At 41.9% G+C, this 26,632-nt stretch overlaps 1 protein-coding gene across 4 annotated transcripts; it reads right to left on the bottom strand.

The window, feature by feature from the left end:
• Positions 1–62: 62 nt before the first annotated feature.
• Positions 63–26,606, bottom strand: CPNE3 (copine 3). Of its 4 annotated transcripts, none has more exons than XM_081204689.1 (17): positions 26,452–26,562; positions 26,037–26,130; positions 21,127–21,266; positions 20,769–20,948; positions 19,167–19,241; positions 18,433–18,504; positions 17,514–17,597; positions 17,128–17,217; positions 14,231–14,329; positions 10,621–10,707; positions 8,999–9,058; positions 7,788–7,921; positions 6,802–6,856; positions 6,655–6,706; positions 5,589–5,722; positions 4,621–4,857; positions 63–2,732 (listed from the first exon to the last, which is right to left on the bottom strand). In XM_081204689.1, exons 3-17 carry the CDS (start codon positions 21,256–21,258, stop codon positions 2,610–2,612), a joined length of 1,614 nt encoding a protein of 537 aa, XP_081060815.1. In that variant the 5' UTR covers positions 21,259–21,266; positions 26,037–26,130; positions 26,452–26,562; the 3' UTR covers positions 63–2,609. The 4 variants fall into 4 exon arrangements, with proteins under 4 accessions (XP_081060815.1, XP_081060814.1, XP_081060813.1 ...); XM_081204688.1 differs by lacking the exon at positions 26,452–26,562 and adding an exon at positions 26,290–26,416; XM_081204687.1 differs by lacking the exon at positions 26,037–26,130 and having other exon boundaries at positions 26,452–26,606.
• Between the last annotated feature and the right edge of the window lie 26 nt (positions 26,607–26,632).

Here is a 26,632-nt window from a genome sequence, read left to right as displayed (position 1 = left end):
AAAGCCACAATAATCAGCAAATGCATATTCAGAGCTTTAAAAGATGACAAAAGACATTAGAATTGCTGAGGGGCATAAGTGGAGTTTAATATACTGTGTTATATGGCATTAAGATAATGTTACACCTGAAGCTAACTTCAAATACAAGAAACTGTATTACACAAGGAATAGTGTTGTGCATAGAAATACCGTACACCGTAAGATACTTTCTTCATAAAGCTATATTTTGCTTTGAAAATATACAGGAAAAGTAGATTCCTTTCGTTACAAAAGCAGCTAATGATCAACTTCCACCACAAGGTGGTGCTAATGCATAACTCATGCTGAAGAGACAAATGGAGGAGATAAAAATAAGCTTTGACATTAAGGAAATACTGTTAATATTTCTGGGGATGCTGCTTTTGGAATATTTTTTTTAATATATATACTGAGTTCTGGTCCACCCCTATTTAGGTCCGGAAGTCCATTACAGTATAAACTTGGCAGATTCAAGCCACACTGTACCTATTAAAGGCCTGTTATGAGATGAGAAATACACAGTACAGAACAGACACTGAATGGACTGGAATGCATGTGGGAAATGGCAACCATATAAGATGCTGTTTTCTCATTCACTTTGAAATGAGATGTGTGAACCATTAACGAAAGTAGACAGGGATGGTTTTTTTCCAGACTTTGCTACAGAATACTGCTGCAGTTATATGGGCATTTGATTCACACAGAGAAAGAAGAATAACTGAATTTCAATTTGGTGATCCTCAAAACTTCTGGACTTTAAAAACAGCAAATACAAGGTTGGCTATAATCCACTAAATAGTAATTTCAAAACAACCCTGAATCCAGTTTTGCTTTGCTATCCAGTAAATGAGAAACCATGATGTATATAAAAACTTGCAAAAGGCGACATAACAAAAAATAAAAGTTATCAAAGGTCTGAGAACAAGAGACAGTTCAATGTAATCTATCCACTATAGGAATAAAACATTCAATCACAGCAACAGCTGATAATTCCAAATACACCACTACTTTTGATTATCCACAGAGTAGATACATTTGATTGAACATAATAAACATCAATCTGACACCCTTGAGTTTTAACATGACCACAAGGCAAAGCATGGAGACTGAAGGCATATGGTTCCAGCCTCAGAGGAATAATGTGCATCTAGACCCTGAACAATCATTTACAGGATGTGGATCTGACCCACACTTTTTCTTACTACACAATTCACAATCATTTTCAGACACCTCAGTCCAATCTATGTCACTCTAGAAGTTAATAAAAAAGTAAGTGATTCCCCAAAGGCAACAGTGAAGAACGAACAGAATAATCTAATTAGTTCTTGTGCAAAAGGGAAAAACAACAACACAAATTCAATCATTCTGGGCCAACTGTGCTCTAGCACAAATGAGAGGCATCCTAGAACTAGCTAAACCAAGACAGCGTAAAAAATTAAAGTGAAAAAAGAATACAGGTTCAGTAGCATATACACCTCTCTCAATAGACAGCTGTAAAATTGAGAAAAATACTCTATCAAGGAAGGGTCCTTCCTCATTGGCACATACTGGGCTTCTTAGTCCACAACAAGTCACATGCTATTACTTTCTAGTCAGAGTCTCTAAAAGTCAACTAGCTTCGTAATACAGTGGACGCTCGGGTTGCGAACATGATCCGTGCGGGATGAACATTTGCAACCCGCAGCGGCATGTCTGCGAGCGCACAGGTTGCAATTCAGCGCTTCTACACATGCACGGCCACCAAAACCTGAAGTAACCCATTCTGGTACTTCTGGGTTTCGGCGGTCCAGAATCCAAAAAAAACGCAACCTGAAGTGTCTGTAACCCAAGGTATGCCTGTATGATATACAGTCAAAGAAAACCTTGTTAAATTTATATCTTCTGTGTTGCAACTGTTGGCAACATTGCATAAACATGAGATGTTTGATTTGAAAAACAACCAACGTGATTTACATCTGAAAGTCTTACTATAGCTCATTTCAAGGTATCACTCTATACTCACTTTTCACTGTTTCATAATGATACAAATGTTCATAAATGGCCAAGAAAGACAACATATTAGTCATTTGGGGGTGAGGGGAGAATGAAGACAGACCTTTACACTCTGCCCTGGTCTTGATGCTTCTCTGCAAATGGTTGAACATTTTATATTAAGCTTATGCAAGCTTTGAGCAGCCAAGGCTCTCTTAAAGGAGGAAGTCAAGATGGGTACAGCGCACTGCTTTCAAAGGCACACTAAAGCTCTGTAGCTGGAGGCACACGGTGTTTTGTCCTGCGCACTATAAGCAGCCAAAGGGGTGATGGCATGGCAAAAAAGCAAACTGGCATGTTCTTCCTGAAGATGTACATAGTTTGAGAGTTTTGTTAAGTCTAAATAAAGTTTTCAGTCTCACTTGCAATTGACTGTTAAAGCAAAATGGCATCTTTGGCGACCCAGAACAAAACAAGAAAGAAAGGAGTGTCTGAAACAGTTTATGCATTTTATGTGTTGTATCAAAAGGTCCTGTCATCCACCCTGGCCTGTTGGCACTGCAGAGGAAGGTGGTGAAGACATTCCCCACATAAGGAACTGGATACTCGGGGTCAGCTGCTCAGCTTCCATCTTGCTTCGCTGCAGGGTTGTTTGGAGGCTGGAGCTTGAATGTGCTGAAGTAGTTCACCACTTGCTGAGGCACCTCTGCCAGGACACTCTGAGCAAGCGCTTCTTTGGGAGCCTTATTCAAAGGAGAAACAGAGGGAACATCGGAAGTCAAGCAAAGAAAGCACACGATCTAGTCCCTGCTGATTTGGGAAGATCAACTTAAAAGCCATTTCCTTGAACACACACCACACAATGTCAGCCAAAAGTTTACTTGCCCATTTGGTCCCACCATTAATCTGTATGGGACGACACACTGGATTTTATTATTTCATTACCGTTTACTATGAAACCCATAAACCACTTGACTAGTTCATACCTATAAAAGCTGGCTGGCTTAATGTAATTTAGATAATCTACAAGATGGTTACCAGATCAACTTAAGATAAGAATATCCAGGGAGAATAACCGTTATGTAATGCCCATAAAAACTGCCACTAGCCAGGGCAGTTAACATGCCATAAAAATTAAGCTGCTGAGGTTGGTTAATGACTGTAATTTCTTCCAGTCTATATAGCCCTAACCTTTCCCTGAAGCATTACTTAAGCAGAACTTCTCCTCCAAGGGCATTTCAAGTTCCAAGCATGAGATACTAGGAAAAACAGAGCCTGTTTATAGTAAGTGAATCCTGTTACATGCAGAGTGATAAAGGAAAACTATTAACTACCAAGTTAAAGTACAACCTACAGTGGCAGCGCATTAGAATGTAAGGGATTTCCCCCCCCCCTTGCCCTACGGCAGTTTGCCTAAACAAATAATGAAAAGTAAGGAACATTGATGCCCTAATTTCAGCTTTTCAGCAGGGAGTGGAAATGGAGCATAAAATGTGCAGAAAACCTATTATGAGATTTCACACACAAACAGGTCTTCAGAAAAGGGCTCTCTGGAAAGCAAAGGCATTTTTGCTTTCCAATTTTATTCTACAAATAAAATGGCTATAAGTGAAATGATATTTACACAATAGACTGTGTGTCTGAATAGGAAGAGGAAATGTCTGCCTTTTATTTCACTCTGGGGTAACTGATGAGCTTTGCCTTCCATATCATTTGACTGTAATAGGAGCCTTTCTTACATTTTAAAAAAGGAAAATACCCTTCCTTTTGGGACACAATATTCTTTTATCCATGAAATGCACTAGCCAAATTACTCAATTCTTCTGTAATAGGGTAGATTCTCAGCCACAGTTACTAACAGTATCATGTTTAGATCAAACAATTATTCAGAGACCAGAATTACAATCTTTCATCCTGTTTTTGTTTTTCAATTATTTTGCTCACAGGAGGGGCAACGGATACATAAAGTCCCAAGTCTTTATGCAAAGCTTGTTAGGCTGCACAGCCAGTCCTGCAACAATCTGGTTCATATGCAGGCTACATACAGCAGTTGGGTGTCTCCTAAACATCTCAATCAAATCACCAGCTGAAGGTCACAGCACATCCCAGGAGGCCCTCTGGCCTCAGGTTTCTTCACTTTCACACTGCCAGAGGAAATGGTCATTGATAAATTTCTCAGTACAGTCCCACCTAAGAAGGAACATATAAAGCTGCCATCACACTGGTTCATGAAGTGTCTTCTTTTCCTCTCAACCAACTCACAGTCCAAGATGCTCAAGCAGAGCACTCTGTACTGGTTTATAAGTGGTAGACAATTTTTACTGGAGCACTGTCATTAAAAAAACCTCTACTTTCCCGTTCCTCATTATATCTCATCATGCAAAAAGCTTCAGACCCTACTTGTTTGTGTGTGTATATAAGATAATTCACATGTATTTAGATCAGCAGCAACTGGCTTTCTGGGAGATTTCCATAGCTCTTCTTGAACTGCAGTCACACAGATCTTTTGTTAACTTTGTAAGCCAAAAATGCCAAAGCTATTGGATCTCACATCAGAACTCCAAGATTTTGGCTGAATCATTCTGCTATAATCTAACAAGCATTAAGGGTGTAATTAGAAACAGTACTTACATTCTGGAACTGTCGAAATGGCACAAATTGAACGATGTCTCTAATAGCAGCCTCTCCTGAAAGAGACCTCAGAGCCCCACTGTCACTGTCAAGGAATTCCATGGCACTGAAATCAGCTCCTCCGACACCAACAATTATAATGGACATGGGAAGCTTAGCTGCGTTAACAATGGCAGATCTGGTCTCATCAAGGTCTGTTATCACCCCATCAGTGATGATCAGGAGCACAAAATATTGCTGTTGAACAATTGGACACCTTGTTAAAACTGAGAACAGAAATAAACTCCTGAAATACAGTCGCAGGTGGCACTGATATAGAGGCACCCTTCTATCAAAGGAAAAGGTTGGTACAGAATGAGATTCATTCAAGGCTCAAAGACTTTATCAGGAGAACAAGTCTTACACAATCCCAGGCCAATACTATGGATATATCAACTCTCAGGAGATAATTATCTGACCCCACCAGTGTCTAAAACTGAAGCTGTCTTAAAGTTGAAGCTTTGATTCCACAACAAAACATTTAATTAAGTTTCCTCCATAGGGGTCCAGACATGTTAAATGCCCACGTTTTGTGCTTGTCACCAACCCTACTTCTCATCCAGGAGTGTAAAAGTAGACTCTTGCTGCCAACACCACACTTGGCATCAGGCTCAGCAATATAGCCTCCCCTCCCTGCATGAAGGGTCTGGCCCCTCAGGGAATCCTCAGGACTTGAACCCACTAACTCCAAAGCCACTGGTGCACCACTCCCAAACACCCCTTTTCAGGGCTTGCTGCTTGCTACCCTCCCCACCTCCACCTCCCCACCCCCACCTCCCCATCTGCTCAGAGAGAGAAGCACTACTTCTCTCTCTGAGCAGATAGACACCTAAATGGTATCTCCCCCACCATCAATGTCCGGGGAGCGGGGTTGGATTTCCCTCCAATAATAGATGAGTAAGAGCATTTAGAAATTACAAAGGACTTACAGAAGCTGTTTTTTGCTGTGTAGCTGCAGCAGCAAACCTAGCCACATGATTTATTATTGGAGAAAAGTTGGTGGGCCCATACAATCTTACTTGAGGAAGACAGGCCCGGTATGCATCCACAATGCCTTGGATTCCTGGGGAAGTTAAGTAAACATTCTTCACTACATTTCAATATTAGCATCTCTTCCACAGCTTTAATGACACTCTAGTGTACTGAAGTTTCAGTAAGCATATATAGATACATAAATAAAAGGGTGTCCTTATGGAAGGATTTGTCAGATTCACAGCCCCATACTGCTGCTTATCTCAGGCATGTATGGGTAATTGGCCTAGCTAGCAGAATAGCGTATAAAACTTAAGATTCCAATGGTGTGGTGATGGGGCAGGGGGTGGGGGATGCTGAGGTTTACAGGACATTAATTAAGACTTGGGATCTTTGAGGCTAAACGGACAGTACCTCTCTTAGAGGAGGTTCCTTTCAGATTAGCAAGTATGGCCTCAAACATAGCAGCACAGAGAGAACAGAATTACTATTAACTTCAAGTTCTTGCAGTGGGTAGTAAACACACACTCATTTCAATTCTTTCTTCCACAAGTACTAATTAGACAGAATGAAACTTGGGAAGAAACTGTAACCTACCCAGGCCTCTCATTTATGTGACAATTTTAATAAATAATATCTTCCCCTATCTTCATTTTGGGTTAAGACCTGACAGCTTTGATCAGATTTATTTCTTCCAGTTGACATTTCTTTCAATTATACAATGTTAACGAACCACTGTTTATGCGCTGTGTAACTTTTTAGTTACCTGAATTTATTCTCTGCTGGGAATTTTTAGGACACAAGTTGTTACTTGTGATATTGTCATTTTAGGATATTGTATTTTAGCATTTAATGATTGTGTGCCCCCCGACAGCCTTATATAAATATAGCAAATTTAAAAAATAATGGTGCTAGTTCAAAAACCTACAAACTGAGCTATTGTCACCTTGCTCTGACCTACAATAAACCTAGAAATGCCAGGACATTTTTTAACATCCGTAACTTAAATTTTTTCAAACTTACCACTGCAGAATGGGTTTGATGGGTTAAAGTTTAATGGAAACTCATGTGACACCTGTAAATATATGGAAGATGTTCCAATTATTTTATAGGTCCATTTCTAATCAGGCAGGCTTTGGAGTTTTTTTTTACAAAACTGTTTCACCTTACCTGGTAAGAGGGAGGAATCTGAGCTCCAAACCCAAAAGCTGGGAACATCTTATCTCTATAAAAGCAATTTAGAGCAAACCATTATAAACAAGTCACTGTTCTACATTCTTTCACAAAATAAAAGCATAAATCTCTTGCTTGCACTGCTATTAAATGCTAAAGTCACTTTCATGAACGCAAAGTTCCCTGAGGGAAAATTTCCCATCCCCATCTCTCCCCAGCAGACCCCCTTTTTCCAGGAGGGATCCCCTGACCCTTTGGAAAGGCTTTCTAGGTGAGCTGAAAGACAAAACCAATTAAATCAGCCAGCTACACTGGTTATTTGTAAAACGTGACGAAACAGTACCATCAACTATCTGCAAAATAAAACACAATCTATTCAGAGCAGGATCTGTAGTACAGTGGTACCTCGGGTTAAGTACTCAATTCATTCTGGAGGTCCGTTCTTAACCTGAAACTGTTCTTAACCTGAAGCACCACTTTAGCTAATGGGGCCTCCCACTGCCGCCACGTCGCTGGAGCACGATTTCTGTTCTCATCCTGAAGCAAAGTTCTTAACCTGAAGTAATATTTCTGGGTTAGTGGAGTCTGTAACCTCAAGCGTATGTAACCCGAGGTACCACTGTACAATCTTCATATATTGTCAACATAATTACTCTAATGATACTAATTCATTAGACGCTAGAACTGAACTGCTAAGTCTAGACAAAATTTGCACTTCCCTTCACCAAGAGAATATACCAGTGAGACACATTCTGTTCTAACACATCTACATTTCTCAACAAAGTCAGGACAAAAAGAAACCAGAACTCCACCTTTCTGGATTAGAAAAATGAGCAGATTTTTTTTTGGGGGGGGAGCTGTTATTTTATGTGTGTGTGTGTGTGTATGTCACAAGTTCTGAGTTATGTCATAATTCTAAATGTGTGTGCTTTATTTTTAATATACAAAAGCACATTGAGAACAAGACTAGCAGAGAAACTTACGTATCGTAGTCCTGAATGACCATCCCAACAGACCAAATGGCAGTCAGGTATTCATTCACGCCATTAGGGCTGATGTAATGTAGGGAATCTGGGGAGCGAGGATCTCCATTCGAGCCAGTAAAGTCAATGCCAACCTGTCGAAAGACAGACATCACTGATGTGAATATTACTTTCTGCTCAGAATTGTACTAGCACTGCTGTATTTTTAGGACCTGTCCTATTTTTCTGATCCTAAGTTGTTTTAAATTGTATTTAATGCTGTATTTTAAACTGTTGTAACCTGCCCTGGGACCTCAGGGTGAAGGGCAGAATAATATTCGTAATCTTAACAACAACTATTTGAAATACTGGGTTGGGCAGGGAGAACCTGAGAGACATCAAGGCTGAGGAAGCATGCAGTTTACTTAGTTTTAGTTTTGCTGTTGAACTGACAAAACAAGCATAGAATGGACCAAACTGAGTGAAACATGATTACTGTGGCACAAATCTCAATTACTCATTTGACTGAATAAGTCTTCCCTCCAGCCACTCTTCTAAACCTAAAAATTACTGGGAGCACCTTCCTAGAAAATCAGGCTAACCTTTCTCACGAAGTTGTTGAAATGATAAAATAGGAATGGGGGGATGAGAGCTGTGTCGTACTTTTGTACTGTTTTATTGTTGTTAGCCGCCCTGAGCCCGGCTTCGGCTGGGGAGGGCGGGATATAAATAAAATTTACTATTATTATTATTATTATTATTATTATTATTATTATTATTATTATTATTATTATTATTTAAAGGATGACAGAATTTTAAAAGCCATACTAAATAAGGATCTAGAGTTGCCCACTCCTGCTCTAGCTCCTGCTCATGTGGGATTTTACAGCAACTCCTGATCCTAACCAACAGTTTTCACACAAATCAGGTATTCTTTTTTTTTACTTTTCTAAAGTACAGATCCTCCTTGACTGCAAGCCTCCTATACCTCAACTTCCCTCCCCCATTAGGAGGGAAGCACCAACATATTCCACACCATGCACGTTCTATATGCTTCCTCACCCACAGTGCTTAGTAGCTTTCAAGCCCACGGTTCATATTGCAGCTAGTTCTGGTTAGGATCTTTATTATAATCCAGTCTTTGGTTCTGGTGCGACAACCCCACACGATTATTCTCAAGCGGATTTGGTCCCCTTTCTTCTCTTAAAAGAGCTGAGCTACAGCTTACTTACAGTAAAATTCAGCTGGCACCCTCCCATGATGTAGTCAAGGAAAGTACACTCCATTATAATCTGCAAAAAAATCAATCATCAAAGCACTCAGTGATACACTCAGGAACATAGACCTATTAGGATAAGGCAATTACCGATGCACCTAGTTTTTGGAGGAGGAAAACAAGAAAAAAAATATTCTGAATCTCAGAAGCCAAAACAGCAAGAGGGATCGCTGCGCAGTGAAGGCAGAAATCCCCCTTGCTGTTCTGGCTTCTGGGATAGCTGTGCAGCCTGCATTTGCTCCATATGACACACACATATTTCCCCTTACTTTTTAGGAGGGAAAAAGTGAGTCTTATAGAGCAAAAAATACGGTAATTTGGTTTCAGAACACAGTGACACCCCTACAGTCAATGCTGAGCCCTTTAGCCATCAGCATGGGTTTTCAACTTGGCGTAGGGGGGCAGAGGAGAGAGAGAGGAAAAAAGATTTGCAATGATGGCAGAAGTGGCAATAATGTTAATGAAGAGATGGACTTAATATACAAGCTAGATGATTGAGGCAGACAACCACAGTTCAATAGAAGTCCGCTGCAGATGCAGCACCATGCATGAAAAAATCCTGACAACACAGGACATAATGGTCTGTCCACCTGCCCAGTCAGGTTGCGTTTCCATAGACTTCTAGATCATGATTCAGTGCTATGCAGATGAGCTTCAATGCGTCTGAATTAAGCACTGAGAAAACAAACTCCCCATTCTCATCTTCTCCTACTGAACGGCCAAGACCAGTTCTGCAGAGCTTAGTTTTGCTTTTAAAGAATCTTGTTTTAGCATTACAGAGTGTGTATACTCACACATACAGTGAACTCAGAGCTTGTATTTCTTGACAGAGTGAAGAGGGAGGGAATAGGTGGGCATATGATACTGGCCCAGGACTGAGCACACTAAAGGAAGTGGCTGTGTGCTTTTGCATGAGCATGCTGAGAAACACTTCTCAAGTGGTTTCATTAAAAAAAAATATACACAGCTCTTCCTCTAAATGATACCACAGTTGTTCACAATACAAAACACAATGCAATAAAAGTATCTGTTCCTATGTTATGCAGGGATCAATAAGGCCTATTATTTGTACTACAGTGGTACCTCCTGTTACTAACAGGATCCGTTCCGGAGGCCTTGTTGTATCCTGAAGATTTAATAACTGAAGGACTGCTTCTGCTCATGCGCAACCGACAAACCCACTTCCGGGGTTGCCGTGTTTGCAACCCGAAGATTATGTTACCCGAAGGTAACATAACCCGAGGGTCCATTGTACTATGCATCAACTTTTGGCTATTTAAAGTACGGTAATTCTATATTGACGGATTGTAGATTTGTTAAAAATAAAAAGAGCATTGGCAAGCAGTACTAGTTTATTCTGTTTAGTATTTAGAAGTTTAACACCCTTGCCCTGACTAATGGAACAATCCAGAGACATATTTTAAGTACAGTTAGCTGTCTAAATCCCAGTGGATATCTATGGATGCCTCATTTTCTCAAGACTGCGGCCCATGCCTTTATGCTGGGATGATACAATGTCAAATGTGATTATTACTGCTGTAAACTTAACAACTGAATGAGAAAAAATTTGATACTGACCTCACAATGTTTAACACTCACAATGCCTGAATTTCTGTAGCTTTTCTTCTTTTGCCTCTTCTTCTCATTGATGCATTCAAATTCAGCCTACAAAACAGCAGCAGGGCAAAAATTGCACATATTAAGACTGATATCCTAAGCATACTTACTTCAAAGTTTACAGAACTTGAGATAGTCTGGGACCCTTTAGCAATATTACATTCTGCCACTTCTAGATTTGGTCTATTTGCAGCAAGCAATGGCTTAGTGTTATGAAAAAACAGCTTGTAAGTTCCCCACTTTCTCTCCAGCACAACTGCAAGGAAGTAAGCAGAAGCTTTTTGTCTACCAGTCACAGTTTGATGCTGTGCATGCTTATTCTTAAGTATGTTTTAGGAGTGGGATGCAGGTGGCGCTATGGTCTAAACCACTGAGCCTCTTGGGCTTGCCGATCAGAAGGTCGGCAGTTCGAATCCCCACGTGAGCTCCCGTTGATCAGTCCCAGCTCCTGCCAAACTAGAAGTTCGAAAGCACGCCAAAAAGTACAAGTAGATAAATAGGTACTGCTCTGACAGGAAGGTAAACACAATTTCTGTGCGCTGCTCTGGTTTCGCCAGAAGCAGCTTAGTCATGCTGGCCATAGGACCCTGAAAAACTGTTTGCAGACAAATGCGGCTCCCTTGGCCTGTAAAGCGAGATGAGCGCCACAGCCCCAGAGTTGTCTGTGACTGGACTTAACTGTCAGGGGTCCTTTACCTTTACCTTTTTTATGCTTTAGGAAAACAAGTCAACTTCAAAACATAGTTGATCTATAGTTTGTTCAGGTTCAGACATTAATAACAACTATGTGGTTAGTTCAAAACAAACCAAAACTTGTGTTTCCTTCCCTAAAGCTGTGCTAAAAGAGAGGGAAAGGGAGCTGTGCATGTATTACTTAATATAATATAAACAACAACAACAACAATAATAATAATAATAATTGCATGGAGCCCGGACAGCCCTGTGGTTTTCCATGGATCTGAGGGCAATGAAACAATCGTTGAGACGGCTAGAGCGCCGGTGGCGGATAACTCATTCCAAATCTGACCGGACACAGGTTAGAGCTCAACGTCGAGCCTACCAAGTGGCGATAGCGACGGCGAAGAAGAATTTCTTCACCGCCTCTATTGCATCTGCAGAAAACAGCAGCAGGAGACTTTTTCAGGTGGTTCACAATTTAGCGGAACCACCTGCAACATCGGGGCCCAGTACAGGCCACATGTTCTCCTGCAATGATTTTGCAAAGTTTTTTGCAGATAAAATCGCTCAGATTCGGGAAGAAGTAGACTGCACCGTGGGAGCAGGACCGGGGCGGGAGAGTGCTAGAGTTCTGTCTAGTCAAGTTGAGTGGGATCAATTCGAATCTGTTACCTCCGAGGATGTGGACAGGCTGCTTGGACGAGTGAAGCCAACCACCTGTCTCCTGGATCCTTGCCCATCCTGGCTTATAAAAGCGAGCCGGGAAGGACTGGGCGATGGGCTTCGTGGGGTGGTGAATGCTTCCCTCCGTGAGGGAGCCTTCCATGATGGCCAACTATCACCCAGTCTCAAATCTTCCATTCCTGGGCAAGGTGATTGAGCGAGTGGTTGCCGAACAACTCCAGGCACGCCTGGAAGAAGCGGACCATTTGGATCCCTTCCAGTCGGGATTCAGGCCTCATCATGGGACTGAAACTGCCTTGGTCGCACTGGTTGATGATCTCCGGCGGGCTAGGGACAAAGGTGAGAGCTGTTTCCTAGTTCTGCTGGATCTCTCAGCGGCGTTTGATACCATCGACCATAACATCCTTCTGGACCGTCTTGAGTGGCTGGGAGCTGGGGGCACTGTTATACAGTGGTTCCGCTCCTTCCTCCTGGGCCGTGTTCAGAAAGTGGTGGTGGGGGATGAGTGTTCAGACCCCTGGGCTCTCACTTGTGGGGTGCCTCAGGGTTCTGTCCTCTCCCCCATGCTTTTCAACATTTATATGCAGCCGCTGGGAGAGATCATCAGGAGGTTTGGGCTGGGTGTTCATCAGTATGCGGATGATACCCAGCTCTACCTCTCTTTTAAATCAGAACCAGTGAAGGCGGTGAAGGTCCTGTGTGAGTGTCTGGAGGCGGTTGGAGGATGGATGGCGGCTAACAGATTGAGGTTGAATCCTGACAAGACAGAAGTACTGTTTTTGGGGGACAGGAGGCGGGCAGGTGTGGAGGATTCCCTGGTCCTGAATGGGGTAACTGTGCCCCTGAAGGACCAGGTGCGCAGCCTGGGAGTCATTTTGGACTCACAGCTGTCCATGGAGGCACAGGTCAAATCTGTGTCCAGGGCAGCTGTTTACCAGCTCCATCTGGTACGTAGGCTGAGACCCTATCTGCCTGCAGACTGTCTCGCCAGAGTGGTGCATACTCTGGTTATCTCCCGCTTGGACTACTGCAATGCGCTCTACGTGGGGCTACCTTTGAAGGTGACCCGGAAACTACAACTAATCCAGAATGCGGCAGCCAGACTGGTGACTGGGAGCGGCCGCCGAGACCATATAACACCGGTCTTGAAAGACCTACATTGGCTCCCAGTACGTTTCCGAGCACAATTCAAAGTGTTGGTGCTGACCTTTAAAGCCCTAAACGGCCTCGGTCCAGTATCCCTGAAGGAGCGTCTCCACCCCCATCATTCTGCCCGGACGCTGAGGTCCAGCGCCAAGGGCCTTCTGGCGGTTCCCTCATTGTGAGAAGCAAAGCTACAGGGAAGCAGGCAAAGGGCCTTCTAGGTAGTGGCGCCCGCCCTGTGGAACGCCCTTCCAGCAGATGTCAAAGCGATAAACAACTACCTGACATTCAGAAGACATCTTAAGGCAGCCCTGTTCAGGGAAGTTTTTAACGTGTGATATTTTACTGTATTTTTGGTTTTTATGGAAGCCGCCCAGAGTGGCTGGGGAGGCCCAGCCAGATGGGCGGGGTATAAATAATAAATTAATTATTATTATTATTAATAATAATAATACCCTGCCCATCTGGCTGGGTTTCCCCAGCCACTCTGGGCAGCTTCCAACAGAACACCAAAATACAATAACCTGTTAAACATTAAAAGCTTCCCTAAACAGGGATGCCTTCAGATGTCTCCTGCAATGTGGATTTGCACAGTTTCCCTTAAAAGTTGTTCAGAAGCTGCAACTGCTGCAGCCTGTTATCAGATACAACCATATAGGATCATGTCACTCTGATTCTGAAGGCACTACAATGAAACACTAAACTTGGAATACAGAAGCTTTATGGAACACCTTTCCCAACACTTGCCACCCTAAACCTTAAGATCAGCTGAAGAGAGTCCTTGTTCATGGTCCCACCACCTTGTGCAGCAGGTAGGACCGTGAAACCTGATGGTACAGATTGGAGTTAAGACCTAGTGTTGTTGTTTTTACAAGTTGTATGAATCTGTGTTCTATTTTATAGTATTATTATTAAAGCTGTATGTTGTGCTGTAATCCATTGAATACTCTGATCTGAAGGAAGGCCATGCATAAAAACTCTAATAAATAAGGAAGGGCCTGTATAGAAGAGAAAGTGGATTGCCTAAGGCTACCAGTGAGGTAGGGAGGGAAGTAAAAGAACTTACTGGTGAATGTCGCGACGCTTCCTTCAGTTTTGATAGTGTGGTCTGAAAGATCCCTATGAGATCATGGGACCCATCACTGTCATAATCATAGCACTCAACCTAAAAAAGAAGCATTCTTTGTTAACCCAGTATGTTGTGGTTACAGCACTGACACCATGTAATTTAACAGAGCAAAAGAGAAGAAATCGTGTGCTTCAGGCTTTTGCCACTTCTGAGTATCAGTCCCAAGATAATTAGGCAGGCAAGACTAAAATGCAGCAACAGTGACCTACAGAGCCAAAACTGTAGTTTCACTGAAAACACGAAGCATGCGTAATAATTGTTTTATGGCTCCAACTTCAAATGCCACTTATGTGTACAATGTGTATTTCACATTTATTTTAAACAATTCTAGTTACTTTTAATTATACCTCACACTGATGTTCCTGGGCCCATTGCCACTCCTACTCAAGTATGGCAAGAGCATCACCGTATTAGGTTAACACACATGCACATGCACTCTCCATCAGTGCAAACAGCATGCAGACACTGCTATGACCAAGGAGAATCTATGAAACAGATTTTCATGTAATGACAGCACACAGAATTAGAGTAAAGCTGAATTCAAGGGTAAGGAATAAGACCAAAAACTTATCTTTCAGTATGAGCTCTTAAGAACATTGCCAAATTTTGCATTACTATAGCTATATTTCATCTTATTAAGAAGTTGATGTTTAACCCAATATACTAAGTTGATACAGCCTTCTCAAGCTTGCTCTTGTTTTTGTGAGATATTCACATTTCCCACCCACAACAGAACTAATGAATGACTACATGCCTGCTCCTAGTAAGAGAAGCCTTCAATGACTCACTTCAACATACACACTTCAGGGGGAAACGTAATGAGATATCAAAGCAAGTTGTTTGTGTATTATAACTGAATACACAAACAGCCATTTTAACACAGAGAAAGGCACTTGTGATGGATAGAGCTTGAAAAATGATTTTACTTACTATAATGAAATAGCCAGTTACATAAGACACTGTGTGCATAAAGTATTAAAGCATTGTTTGATCAGTCATTATAGTATAAAATGTTTTCCCTTATTCATTACAGCAAAGTAGTTTCATTTTAAACTGTTTTCCATAAGGTTGCAAGACTCTGTTTCACCTTTTTCTATTTCCTCAGGAAGATGTAACATGGCAGGCCAGATTTTGATTACAATGGCACAGACCTGCATGCATATGAGGTTTTTCTGTATTCCGTTTGCACCAAAAAAAGTTAAAACAGTTTATTAGAAAACTGCATTTTAGCTCATGAAGGGGCAAAAATAAACCAGCAGGGGTTGAAATTTACTTTGCTGCAGAATTAGAATACAAAACATAATCATTACATATAGAAACATACAGAAACAAACTAGCAGTGTTTGTATCATTATGAGAATAGATGGTGAACATATGAATGAAGGGGCAATCCTTTGGCCGGGGTGGGGTGGGGTGGGGTGGGGGTGAGGTCCAAGAGGCCAGTTTGTTTTGCAGATCACCCTCTCTATGGGCATAGAGACCAAAAGCCTAAGTTTGCAAGCTGACATGGAGAAGACTGATGGCAGCAGATAAGGTGAATTAAAAGGGAGTTCTGTAGGTGGCTTGGGATCCAAAGTCTTCATATGTCCTTGATATGCACCCAGGATGGCAAGTGGAGGGTGGGGTGGGGGTGAGGCGGGGGCTAAGTGTGGGGGCTAAGGGTGAGGCGGGGGCTAAGAGCTACACTCCAGACATGCACACCTTTTACAAGACCAGTAGGGCTTGAGATCTGGTGACTTTACAGGATTGCTGTGGGGCCGGCTACTAGGTCATGATGAAATGAGCATTAATGAGCTGAAGAAAACACCCTTCATCAATGATGCAAGTTAAACAGAGGAAAAGATTATCATAATAAAGGCAAAAGGGAACAAACAAGGACAAACTACAGCTCAAAGTATTATTAGGCGACTCTTGGGTTACAAGCACAGTGCTAACACTAGATTTAATGAAGCTATGAATGCTGGGTAAAACACAGCTTTAAGAATGCTTCTTTCTTAAAGCTTAGTTAAACAATTTACTTTACAGGCACCACACCCCTTCTATAGAATTCTGTAGTCCAGTAAGATATTTGATCTTTAGAGAAGCATGTTAAGTGTATGCAATGTGTTTAAGCAAAAAAGAAGGAAGTCCCATTTAACAGCTCAGGTATATTCTCTCCACATCACGGTATTCAAACACCCAGTAGCTGCTATTTCTGCTACTGCCAACAAACTTCTACACTTTCAGAAAAGGATCGTACCGACAGCTCACTTGTAGCCCATATAACACACAAAAATGTAATTGTAAATATTGAGGGTGGAATTCAACATGGCACTTAGGGAATCATTCTATCAGAGCAAGTATTTCTGCTCGCCTGACAGAATGGTTTTCCCTCTCCTCTCCCTGCATCCTGTTCTGGGGGGTTTTCCTGACCCCCCAGAGCAGATTTGGGAGAGGCCCAGAGGCACAGGGAGAGAAGAGAGGGTGGGGAAGGCCCTGTTGTTCTATCAGAAGTCCCTGGGCTACCTTCCACTAGAGGGACTGGGTAGATGAATCTGGCTCTGAACAGATTTTTAAAAAATAGTTTTTGAGTCTGTTCACATGACATGCTAAGCCAAATGTTGACTTTGCAAGAATACTCATAGCTGCTCTGTTCCTCTCCAAACTTTTTTGCTGCGACTGAGCTAAGGCAAACTTGGCATGTTATCTGAACCAGGACTTAAGGTTAAGCAGTCTCCTCACTAACCATGGACTGCAGCCAAGAATAAACAATGTTTGGGCTTAGTATGGCATGTGAACCAGGCTCACATTCAGTTTTAAATTCTCATTCTACTTCCTCATCCTTTATACATTACCTTGATCGTTTTATCCATATCTCCGTAACACAAAGAGTTGAGAGAGATTTTAAATGGCCTCCATACGGGATTCAAGTTATTTTTAATAACCTAAATAAATACAAAATAATAATTGTTAAAATATTTTTAAGGTTGTGGGTTTTTTGCATTAACCATCTTTTTATAACTTTGGCTGTTCCAACAACTATCGCTAATCCTATCCTTGGAGCTTCCCATACATATCACAGTAGGATAGGATGCTGCCTGATACAGTAGCTTTCAAATTTCTTTCTGAAAGTGCTATAGTTATAGAAACCAGTAGTACCTCACAAAAACAGAACTAAAAGTATTAAAATAGGCAATGAGTCAAATCAGCCCACTTCATAAAAGAATGAGATCCACCTTACTTCTGTTCTGTGCACCATCACCCAGTTTCCTTCAGAGGTCTGCTTGTGGAACTCCAAATAAGGATCAGATTTTCCAAAGAAATCCTGCAATTAAAACATAGGCTATTGCTTCAAAATTGTCTTTAGAGAATGGGGTTGCTGTTTTTTGTTTTTTTGCAAAAATCAGGCTGCAGAGCAGAAAGAAGAAAAGCAGGGCTAATTCCACTGGTTTTGTAGACAGTGCACCTGCCTCTGGCCCTGCCTTCAACTGTCACCTAACAGAAACCATTCCATTATGCTAACTGAATTGCTGCCATCCTGGCTGGTCATTATAAGAACAGTAACTTTAAGAACTGATGTCTCTACTTTTTTTTTTCTTCCTCCCTTTTTCCTTGTGTGTCATGACTTTTAGATTGTAAAAATGAGAGCCTGGACTATTTTATTACTGATATTCATAAGCTGCTTTGGAGTTTTTTCAGCTAAATAATGGGGTGAAAGTCCTTTAAATAAACTTTGCACTACATTACTTCCTGTTCAAAACAGACACCACCTATATGCCAAGTAAAAACATGCAGTTCACTTCCTCTTTTCCACCAGCACTGCACATACATGCATGGTTGCATTCAGATTATTAATCCTTCCTTGGGAAAATCAGTGAATGCAAATCTTTGCAACTCCAGTCAGAACAATGGTAGTGGTTAAGTCTTTCTGTAGAAGTGCTCTCTCTCTATCACTCTCTTTCTCAAACAACAGGATCTACTCATCCAGAGCAGGTATTGGGGGGGGGGGTGCTCAGGGGTTGCAGGAAAAAGAGAAACAGCAAATCCTGTTGCACAAACAAGTCAATTCTATTTGGTAGGAGGACAAAGTTGGATTTTGCCCATTGCTCAATATGATTTAACCCCAGATAAATGTGTATAGAATTGCAACCTTGAAGTACCTTGTTGTCCAGTTTCCTTGCTTCAACTTCAAACATGACTACCCGATTATCCTTTACTTCTTCAGCAGTAATCTAAGCAAGCACACAAAGACAACATTCACCATGATAAGATACTGCATTCTAAAGTATGTCATAGAGTTCTTTTATGGGCAGTAGAATGAAACATATGACAAATGGAGCGTAGTAAAATTTGAAGTAAAATTTATATTTCTATTATTTTTCTATTATTTTCAAAAGCAGTAAGAACATGTTCACAGCTATAAAAAAGAATAGTTTTATAGTAATAAGAAGATGCTCCTTTCTCCCATTTTAGAACATTGAAGGGTTGGCCACAACAGACTCATAATGCCATGAACAACCTGCTTTGAAAGATTTCAGTCAGTTTTCAATTTCTCCAGGTGGCATGTGAAGCTGCTGTTTGAGATACAAAATCTGAAAGATGCAGAACTAGGCATGTAATTGGTTTTTAAATTAAAACTAGCCCCTACCTTCTGGCAATGAAATTTAAAGGGGAAATTGTAGGGGGGGGAAACCTAAAACAATTAAAATAGGTCTTAATCAATTCACTTATTTCCTAGAAAGTGCATAGGATCCCAACATGCATCTCATTAATTTCCACAGAATTTCAGCACACTTAAATTTTGTTTTGACTAAATTCATGTTTCCCTGGGTCATCAAAATCTTTGTCCACAGCGAAATACCAGAAGGGGAAAAAACCATTTGTGTTTTCATACCGTTATTTTTCCTTTTCCTGCAGGTCTGCCATTTTTCAAGAGTAGTGGCCGGGTGAGCGTTTTGCTAGAAACAATCTGTAAAAATACAGAAATATTCAGAAACTCAACAGATTAAGAATTTACCTTGTCTACAGAATTCCATAAATGGGGACTTAGTCAAAGCTCTTAGCAGATGACTAGAAAAAAAAGTAACACAACAGGCCAGTTCAGATGCAATTATTTGAGTAATATGCTATGGTTTATTTAACTGATAATTGGCATTGACCCATGCATTAATTTTTATTTTTACAAATTTTTATAAACCACAAGTTCATATAAAATATAAAAAGGCATAGTATAAACTAAAGGTATATTTCAATAAAAACACAAAACACATTATTAAGATCTGGTTGGTGAAGAGTCTCAGGGTTAAAAAGGGTTAAGAAGGAATTCACAGGGCAGGGCATGTCAAGCTAAAGGTTTAGCCCCTGGTAAAGGCTGGCTGAATGGAAGGGAACCACCAAAGGTGCCCCATCAACAGATCTCAGCAATCAAGGCAGAGCATAAGAGGACAGGGTTTATTTTTAACAAAAAATTTTTTACTGCTTTTGCACATGTAATAATTTTATACATATGGACTCTTAAGATACGTCCAGCCCAAATTGCTCACACAGCAGCGGCGTAGCGTGGGTTGTCAGCACCCGGGGCAAGGCAAGTAATTTGCGCCCCCTAACCCGGGGCAAGGCAAGTAATTTGCACCCCCTAACCCCTAACCTGCCGCCGCTGCCAGCTTCTTCTTGCTGCTGCCTGGGCTGGTCTGGTTCTCTCCCGCGCTCAGCACTGCGCTGGGCGGCCGCTGCACTGTCCCTCCCCCAGATAGTCCCTCGCTCTCTCTCCGCACCGCACGCCTGGCACCCACCCCCTCCACAGTGGGCGGCGACCCAGCGGCTCGGATCGGATTCGCACAGCCAGCACTGCAGTGAGAGAGAGTGAGTGAGCCAGGTAGGGGCAGAGTGCTGCGAGTGCGAGTGCGCCCCCCCCCCAGATGTTGCGCCCGGTGCGGCCGGCACCCCCTGCACCCCCCACGCTACGCCACTGTCACACAGTCACCCCTCCCCTTTGTTACTTCTATCATGGTTTGTTTAAACCAGTTACCAGTTACATCCTAACTAGAAAACGGAGAATTCATCTTGGTTAAGTAGCCAGAATCTGACTGGTTTCCCAATTTACCTGCAATAGGAAACTGGTTTACACAAATCTGATTTTATGTTCAGGGAATCAGTTTATCCATAGGAATAAGGCAACAAGGAATAATAAACCACAGAGATTTGTTCCTGTAACAATAGCATTTGACATAACATTAGATAAACTGCCTATAAAAGGAAGACAATTTACTATTTCAATTCTTATTGAAAAGCAGAACTTACAAAATGAGAACCTGCAACATGCTATTGTTCCCGCTTTGACCTTTTCTTGGTTTTGCTGGGTGAAGGAACAATACCAGCATGTATGAGGTTTCAGGTCAAATGACATTTCTCAGGGCAGAACCAAATGAACTGTAAATGAAGCAACCAATAAAACTCTCTGAAAGTGAGAGAATATCCATGAGTTATTTACACCTACCTGCCCCAGTGTGCATTCAAATTCTCCTAAGAAGTCATCATCACTCAGATCAACAGTTGTATTGTCAATGTCAAAAATCCCAAATTTGAGCTTCTGCACCAGCTCAAAATAGTAATCAATTAGGAATCTCTTGGAAAACCTGGGGTCCAAACAGTTCTTGATTCTTTCTGTGCGATCAACCTGTGTATAAGACATTGGGTGGGGGGGGGGAGAGTTCATCACATGATGTTTCAAAGAAATAAAACTCACTTTTACATCCCAGAACTTGATGTTTCTAAAGACCAAATTAAAACAAAGAGCTAATAGGCAGAAAAGAAACTTTATTAGAAATATTTAATTAAGTATCAACTTACTGTACCTCATACCACTGTTGTCCACTTGTGTGCTGAAGCAGCACACACAATGGGTCTGACTTGGAGCCGACATCTTTATCCAGGAGGTTGCTGCAAGAGATGGTTAGCTCCACCTTTGTTACACATTGCGCTGCCATCTGCCTCACTGGATGGGAAGCAAGCAACAAGTATACTTAACATTGGGGTCATTTTAACAGCTCACAGTCCGAATCCAACACAGATTTAAGCACAGCCCACTGAAGCAGGATTGTGGCCCAACAGTCATTCAATAAATCATGACTATGGGTATCTTGGGTAGACATGCATCTTCCAGAGCAGAAAAGAAAAAGGTTTCTCTGCTGGCAAGTCAATAGCAGAACTAAGCAGCATAAATCCCTAACCAGCAGTTTAATCATTCACAGATACAGTGGTGCCTCGCAAGACGAAAAGAATCCGTTCTGTGATTCTCTTCGTCTAGCGGTTTTTTCGTCTTGTGAAGCAAGCCCATTGACGGATTAGCGCTATTAGCGGCTTTTAGCGGCTTATCTGCTGATCGGATCAGCTGATAAGCGGCTTAGCGGCTTAGAAAAAGGGGGGGAGGGAAAAAACCAGCAGGAACTCGCAAGACATTGTCATCTTGCGAAGCAAGCCCATAGGAAATTCGTTTTGCGAAGCACCTCCAAAACGGAAAACTCTTTCGTCTAGCGAGTTTTCCGTCTTGCGAGGCATTCGTCTTGCGGGGCACCACTGTAAACTACCATGAACATAAAAAGCATTCATGTGCAAGATGGATTGCAGTCACTCTCACACAGCAGAAATAATAACTTGCTCAATAGGTTTACCAATCAGCTGTACATGTGCACATACACCTACCAACCAAGGAGAAAACATCATGCATTCAGTGAAATGAGCTCCAGTTTACAAAAGTTGATGTCACAGCAGTACAGTCTGCAGGTACTACTCAGAAGTATGTCCCACTGACTTCAATGTGACATTTCCAGGTAAGTGTATATACAATTGCATCAATATAATAATAATAATAATAATAATAATAATAATAATAATAATAATAATTTTTTATTTATACGCCACCCTCCCCAGCCAAGGCCGGGCTCAGAGTGGCTTACAAGCAATAATAAAAACAAGATGAATGATTACAACTTAAAAACAAAAATAAAATACAACATTAAAATAATGGAACATTAAAATATTAAAATGTAGCCTCATCGCAGGAGAAGGAAAAGAAAAAAGAAAGAGAGGGAGGGAGGGAATTAAATTGGCTCCAAGCCAAAGGCCAGGCGGAACAACTCTGTCTTACAGGCCCTGCGGAAAGAAATCAGATCCTGCAGGGCCCTGGTCTCATGAGGCAGAGTGTTCCACCAGGCCGGAGCCAGAGTTGAAAAGGCCCTGGCTCTGGTTGAAGCCAATCTAACTTCCTTAGGGCCTGGGACCACTAGGGTGTTGTTATTTATGGACCTTGAGGCTCTCCGTGGGGCATACCAGGAGAGGCGGTCCCGTAGGTACGAGGGTCCTAGGCCGTGAAGGGCTTTAAAGGTCAAAAGCAGCACCTTAAATCTGACCCTGTACTCCACCGAGAGCCAGTGCAGCTTGAAAAGCACTGGGTGAATATGCTCCCATGGCAGAGACCCCGTGAGGAGCCTCGCTGCAGCATTCTGTACCCGCTGGAGTTTCTGGAACAGCTTCAAGGGCAGCCCCGCGTAGAGCGAATTACAGTAGTCAAGCCTGGAGATGACCGTCGCATGGATCACTGTGGCCAGGTCGGGGCGGGAAAGGTAAGGGACTAACTGCTTGATGCGGCGAAGGTGGAAAAATGTCGCCTTGGCTGTTGCTGTAACTTGCGCCTCCATGGAAAGGGAGGCGTCAAGGATTACACCCAAACTCTTAACGGAATATATTTAAGACACTTATCTTATACTGTATACACATAAAGTTACCTAAACTCTGGTACTTTACAGCAACACTGTAGAAGAGTGATGTGATGAATCACACTTCTGGGTGTAGGCCAAAAGCCTCTTTTTTAAATAGTTTGTCATTCCAAGGATTCTCAGACTTTATAATGGGCCACACTAAACCATGCATTCAAGCTCTTTTAGACATGGTAGGACTGAACTAAAGTTGAGACAAACATTTTTTGACTGCCAGGATAATATATATTTTTTTACAAAATTTAAACAGCTCTTCAGCTTGATGGATTTCAAGGCAATACACAACAACAACCAACACAATGTTATAAAACACCACACTTTGTTACTAACCATAAAACTGAGAGGCAACAATAACTATAAAAGCAAAGGAGGTAGTCAGAGCAATTTAAAATGCCTGGGTAAACAGATATGCATTGACTTGGTGGCAGTAACAACCACAATGGTAGAGGCTCCAGCCCATGAAAGTTTATGCCACAATAAAGTCATTTGTCCTTAAGGTGCTCAAGATTCTTTGATGTTTCCACTGACTTGCTAGCAAATGTCAGCGTGCCCCTTACCTTTACTGCAGATTTTAAATTGAGCATGTGCTTTCAGCAAAATAGGAAATAAATAATACAGCTTATGCTAAATGTAAAAGAGGGGAGGGGTTGAAATCTTAGAAAATTGCATTTCATATCAAAGATGGCCTTTCATTCAAAATTTAATTTTTGTTGAGCTCTTTAAAAAGTTTTTAAGTAGGGACCTTGTTATCTCAGATCTCTTCTTTCTCCCTGTATAATGGAACAAGAAAGAACACATGTACTGCTCCTGCTAAAGGCTCTGTAATATTTCATTTTAGTAAATCTGCAATCTGGTGAGAAAAAACAACATCCTAGTTTATGGAACTTTAGGAAAGCTTGGAAGACTTATGTGTTAAATTATCTGCAAACCCACACAATTTCTGGGACTCCAGTCCATTCCAGATGCTAATGGCACCCTTATTATTTACAATACAAACATAAACACAACCATGCTGAGTTGAACCAGAATTCCTTTGAAGCCAACTAGATGTCTCAAGAATGCTCAGAAAACAGGACCTGGTGGATGCTAAGGTACAGTGTACTCCAAACAATACTATTATTACTTCTGCACAAGCCATTGTTTCCTAAATAAACAAATGCAGTAAACACACACACTTTTGTCTAGAAAATGGAACTACAAGAGAAAAGAGCTTACAAACCACTGTTTGACGGCCAACAAACTAGGCACTGAAAACAGAGCCTGTGCTATGGTTTGCTGTTATGTCTGAATTCATAGACAACTGTCACACCCACAATGCTCTAGTTGTCACACGATAACTACACGCCCATCTATTTCAACTCAATCATATGCTCAAGGTGTGAATGATTTGCTATACTGATCTTCAGGCTTCCCTGGGCATATGCTCCCCAAATGTGTAGGGAATTACACATGATAATCATATAAAGTTATCACTTTGTGTGGCAATTGTTTGCCACAGCTACACTGATGTGTTTCTCATAGCAGAAATGTAAAGCATATTAAGGGAAGGCACATATTACCAAAGACTTGGGGAGTTCTATTTATTATTATTATTATTAATTAAATGTAAATACCATCCTTCATCTGAAGCTCTCAGGGTCGTTCACAAGATAAAAATACAGGATATTTGGCCACAGCTTAACATGTCTGACCTGGAAAAGACCCTGATGTTGGGAAAGATTGAAGGCACAAGGAGAAGGGGACGACAGAGGACAGTGTTCTCAAAGCTACCAGCATGAGTTTGACCAAACTGCAGGAAGCAGTGGAAGACAGGAGTGCCTGGCATGCTCTGGTCCATGGGGTCACGAAGAGTCGGACACAACTAAACAACAACTAACATGTCTGACACTTAACTGTCCTTCACAATTTGAATATTTGATTGTAATTTTTTTAAAAAAATTATGCTGTATTTTAAATGTTATGCTGTATTTTAAATGTTACCCACTCTAGGACCTAGGGGTGCAGGATGGGGAATAACTCATATTATTCTTTTAAATATACACGATCCAGCAGGAAAGACTAGTGCAGCACCAGCAACAATACCTAAAGAGTCATGGTGATCTCTGCAAAGAAAACATGAAACAGACCTCATAGCCTTCAGTTCTCCACTGCCATCCTAGCATAGGAGCCACACCCAGTGCAGAACCTACGTTCATCCACCAAAGTTTACCCCACAGGATACACCTTTCACACCTCAATTTGGACTTTCATTCTAGATATGGAACTCAAGGCAGGTATACCACCTTCAAACAAACCATCACACTTTAACCACACTCTATATATTACACATCTATATATATATATTTTAAAAAGTAAGTCAAGGATATTCCTCGAACTTCTTAAGAAGAGACAAAGCCAGTGCTTTTTATATTTAAAAAATGTGCAGGCACTCACCATTAAGTTGCTACTGTGAGTGCCACACATTTAACATCTGGAGGGGGTGTAAAGGTGCCGGTACTGCATACCCTTCAGTAACCCCCAAGAAAATAAACACTGGTCAAAACAAACATCAGTCTAGGGATCGCTGCTAATTTAAACTGGAAAATCGTCTCGGCTACAGTAACACGTGTGTGTGTGTGTGTGTGTGTGTGTAGTATCCCTGAGCAATGCAAACATAAGTTAGATGAGATCCGACTTTCATTATATATTCTGGAAACTTTCCAGGCTTCACTGTTACCTGTTCGGTTTAGGAGCTTGTGCTTCAGTTAAACTTCGCCCGCCTCCCTCCCACTCCTTTATCCTACCTTTTGAGCCCGAGAAAAAGGACATTTTTTCTGGGGGGGGGGGATGGGGAGCAAACGGGCAGGATCCAAATGCTAGAAAACATCTTAAATGGGTGGCATGACCCAAGTCCCCCCTCCCCCACCTGGGTTCCCATTTCCACCATTCCCCTCCGAGGCGCAATTCCCACAAGCACAGGCTGCTCCCTCGGCTCGCTCCTTTACACACACCTCAGAGAGGCTTCCTTCCGCAGCCGCTTCCCACAAACGTCCGAAAGGGCGCAGCAGCCCCTCCCTGAGCAGCGGCTCCTCTTCTACGCAGCGCCTGGGAAGGATAATAATAATAATAATAATAATAATAATAATAATAATAATAATAATAATAATAATAATAATAATAATAATAATAATAATAATAATAATAGCGATGAAGCCTTTCCCAGATACTTGAATTTGGGGTGGTGGCCCCAACGGCCAGCCTCACCTCAGAACTTGTGTAACCCAAGGAGCTGCGGGCGAAGCGGGCCGTGCGCATGCGTCGGGCACCTCAGAGGACCCGGGGGGAAATAGTAAATAAAACCAATCCTTCTAATCCCCGCCCCTCCCCCAGCACCACGAGAGTCACGTGAGAAGAGGCCGACGCTACCTCGTGACGTCGACGCGGCGTGAGGACGCCCCTCGCGCGCGGGAAATCCAAAACCGTAGACGACTCGCTGAAGGTCCGCCACGAGGGAGGCGGGGAACCAAGAAAACCTCAGTTTTTGGAGCAAACCCGGCTGCTCTAGGAGGCGGCCACGCGCAACTTCCGGCATGTCTGGGACCTGGGA

The sequence above is a fragment of the Podarcis bocagei genome, assembly GCF_964188305.1.
Source record: "Podarcis bocagei genome assembly, chromosome: 8".
Classification (NCBI taxonomy): Eukaryota; Metazoa; Chordata; class Lepidosauria; order Squamata; family Lacertidae; genus Podarcis; species Podarcis bocagei.
Note: the sequence above shows the minus strand (reverse complement) of the source record. Positions and strands in the feature narration are given on the sequence as shown.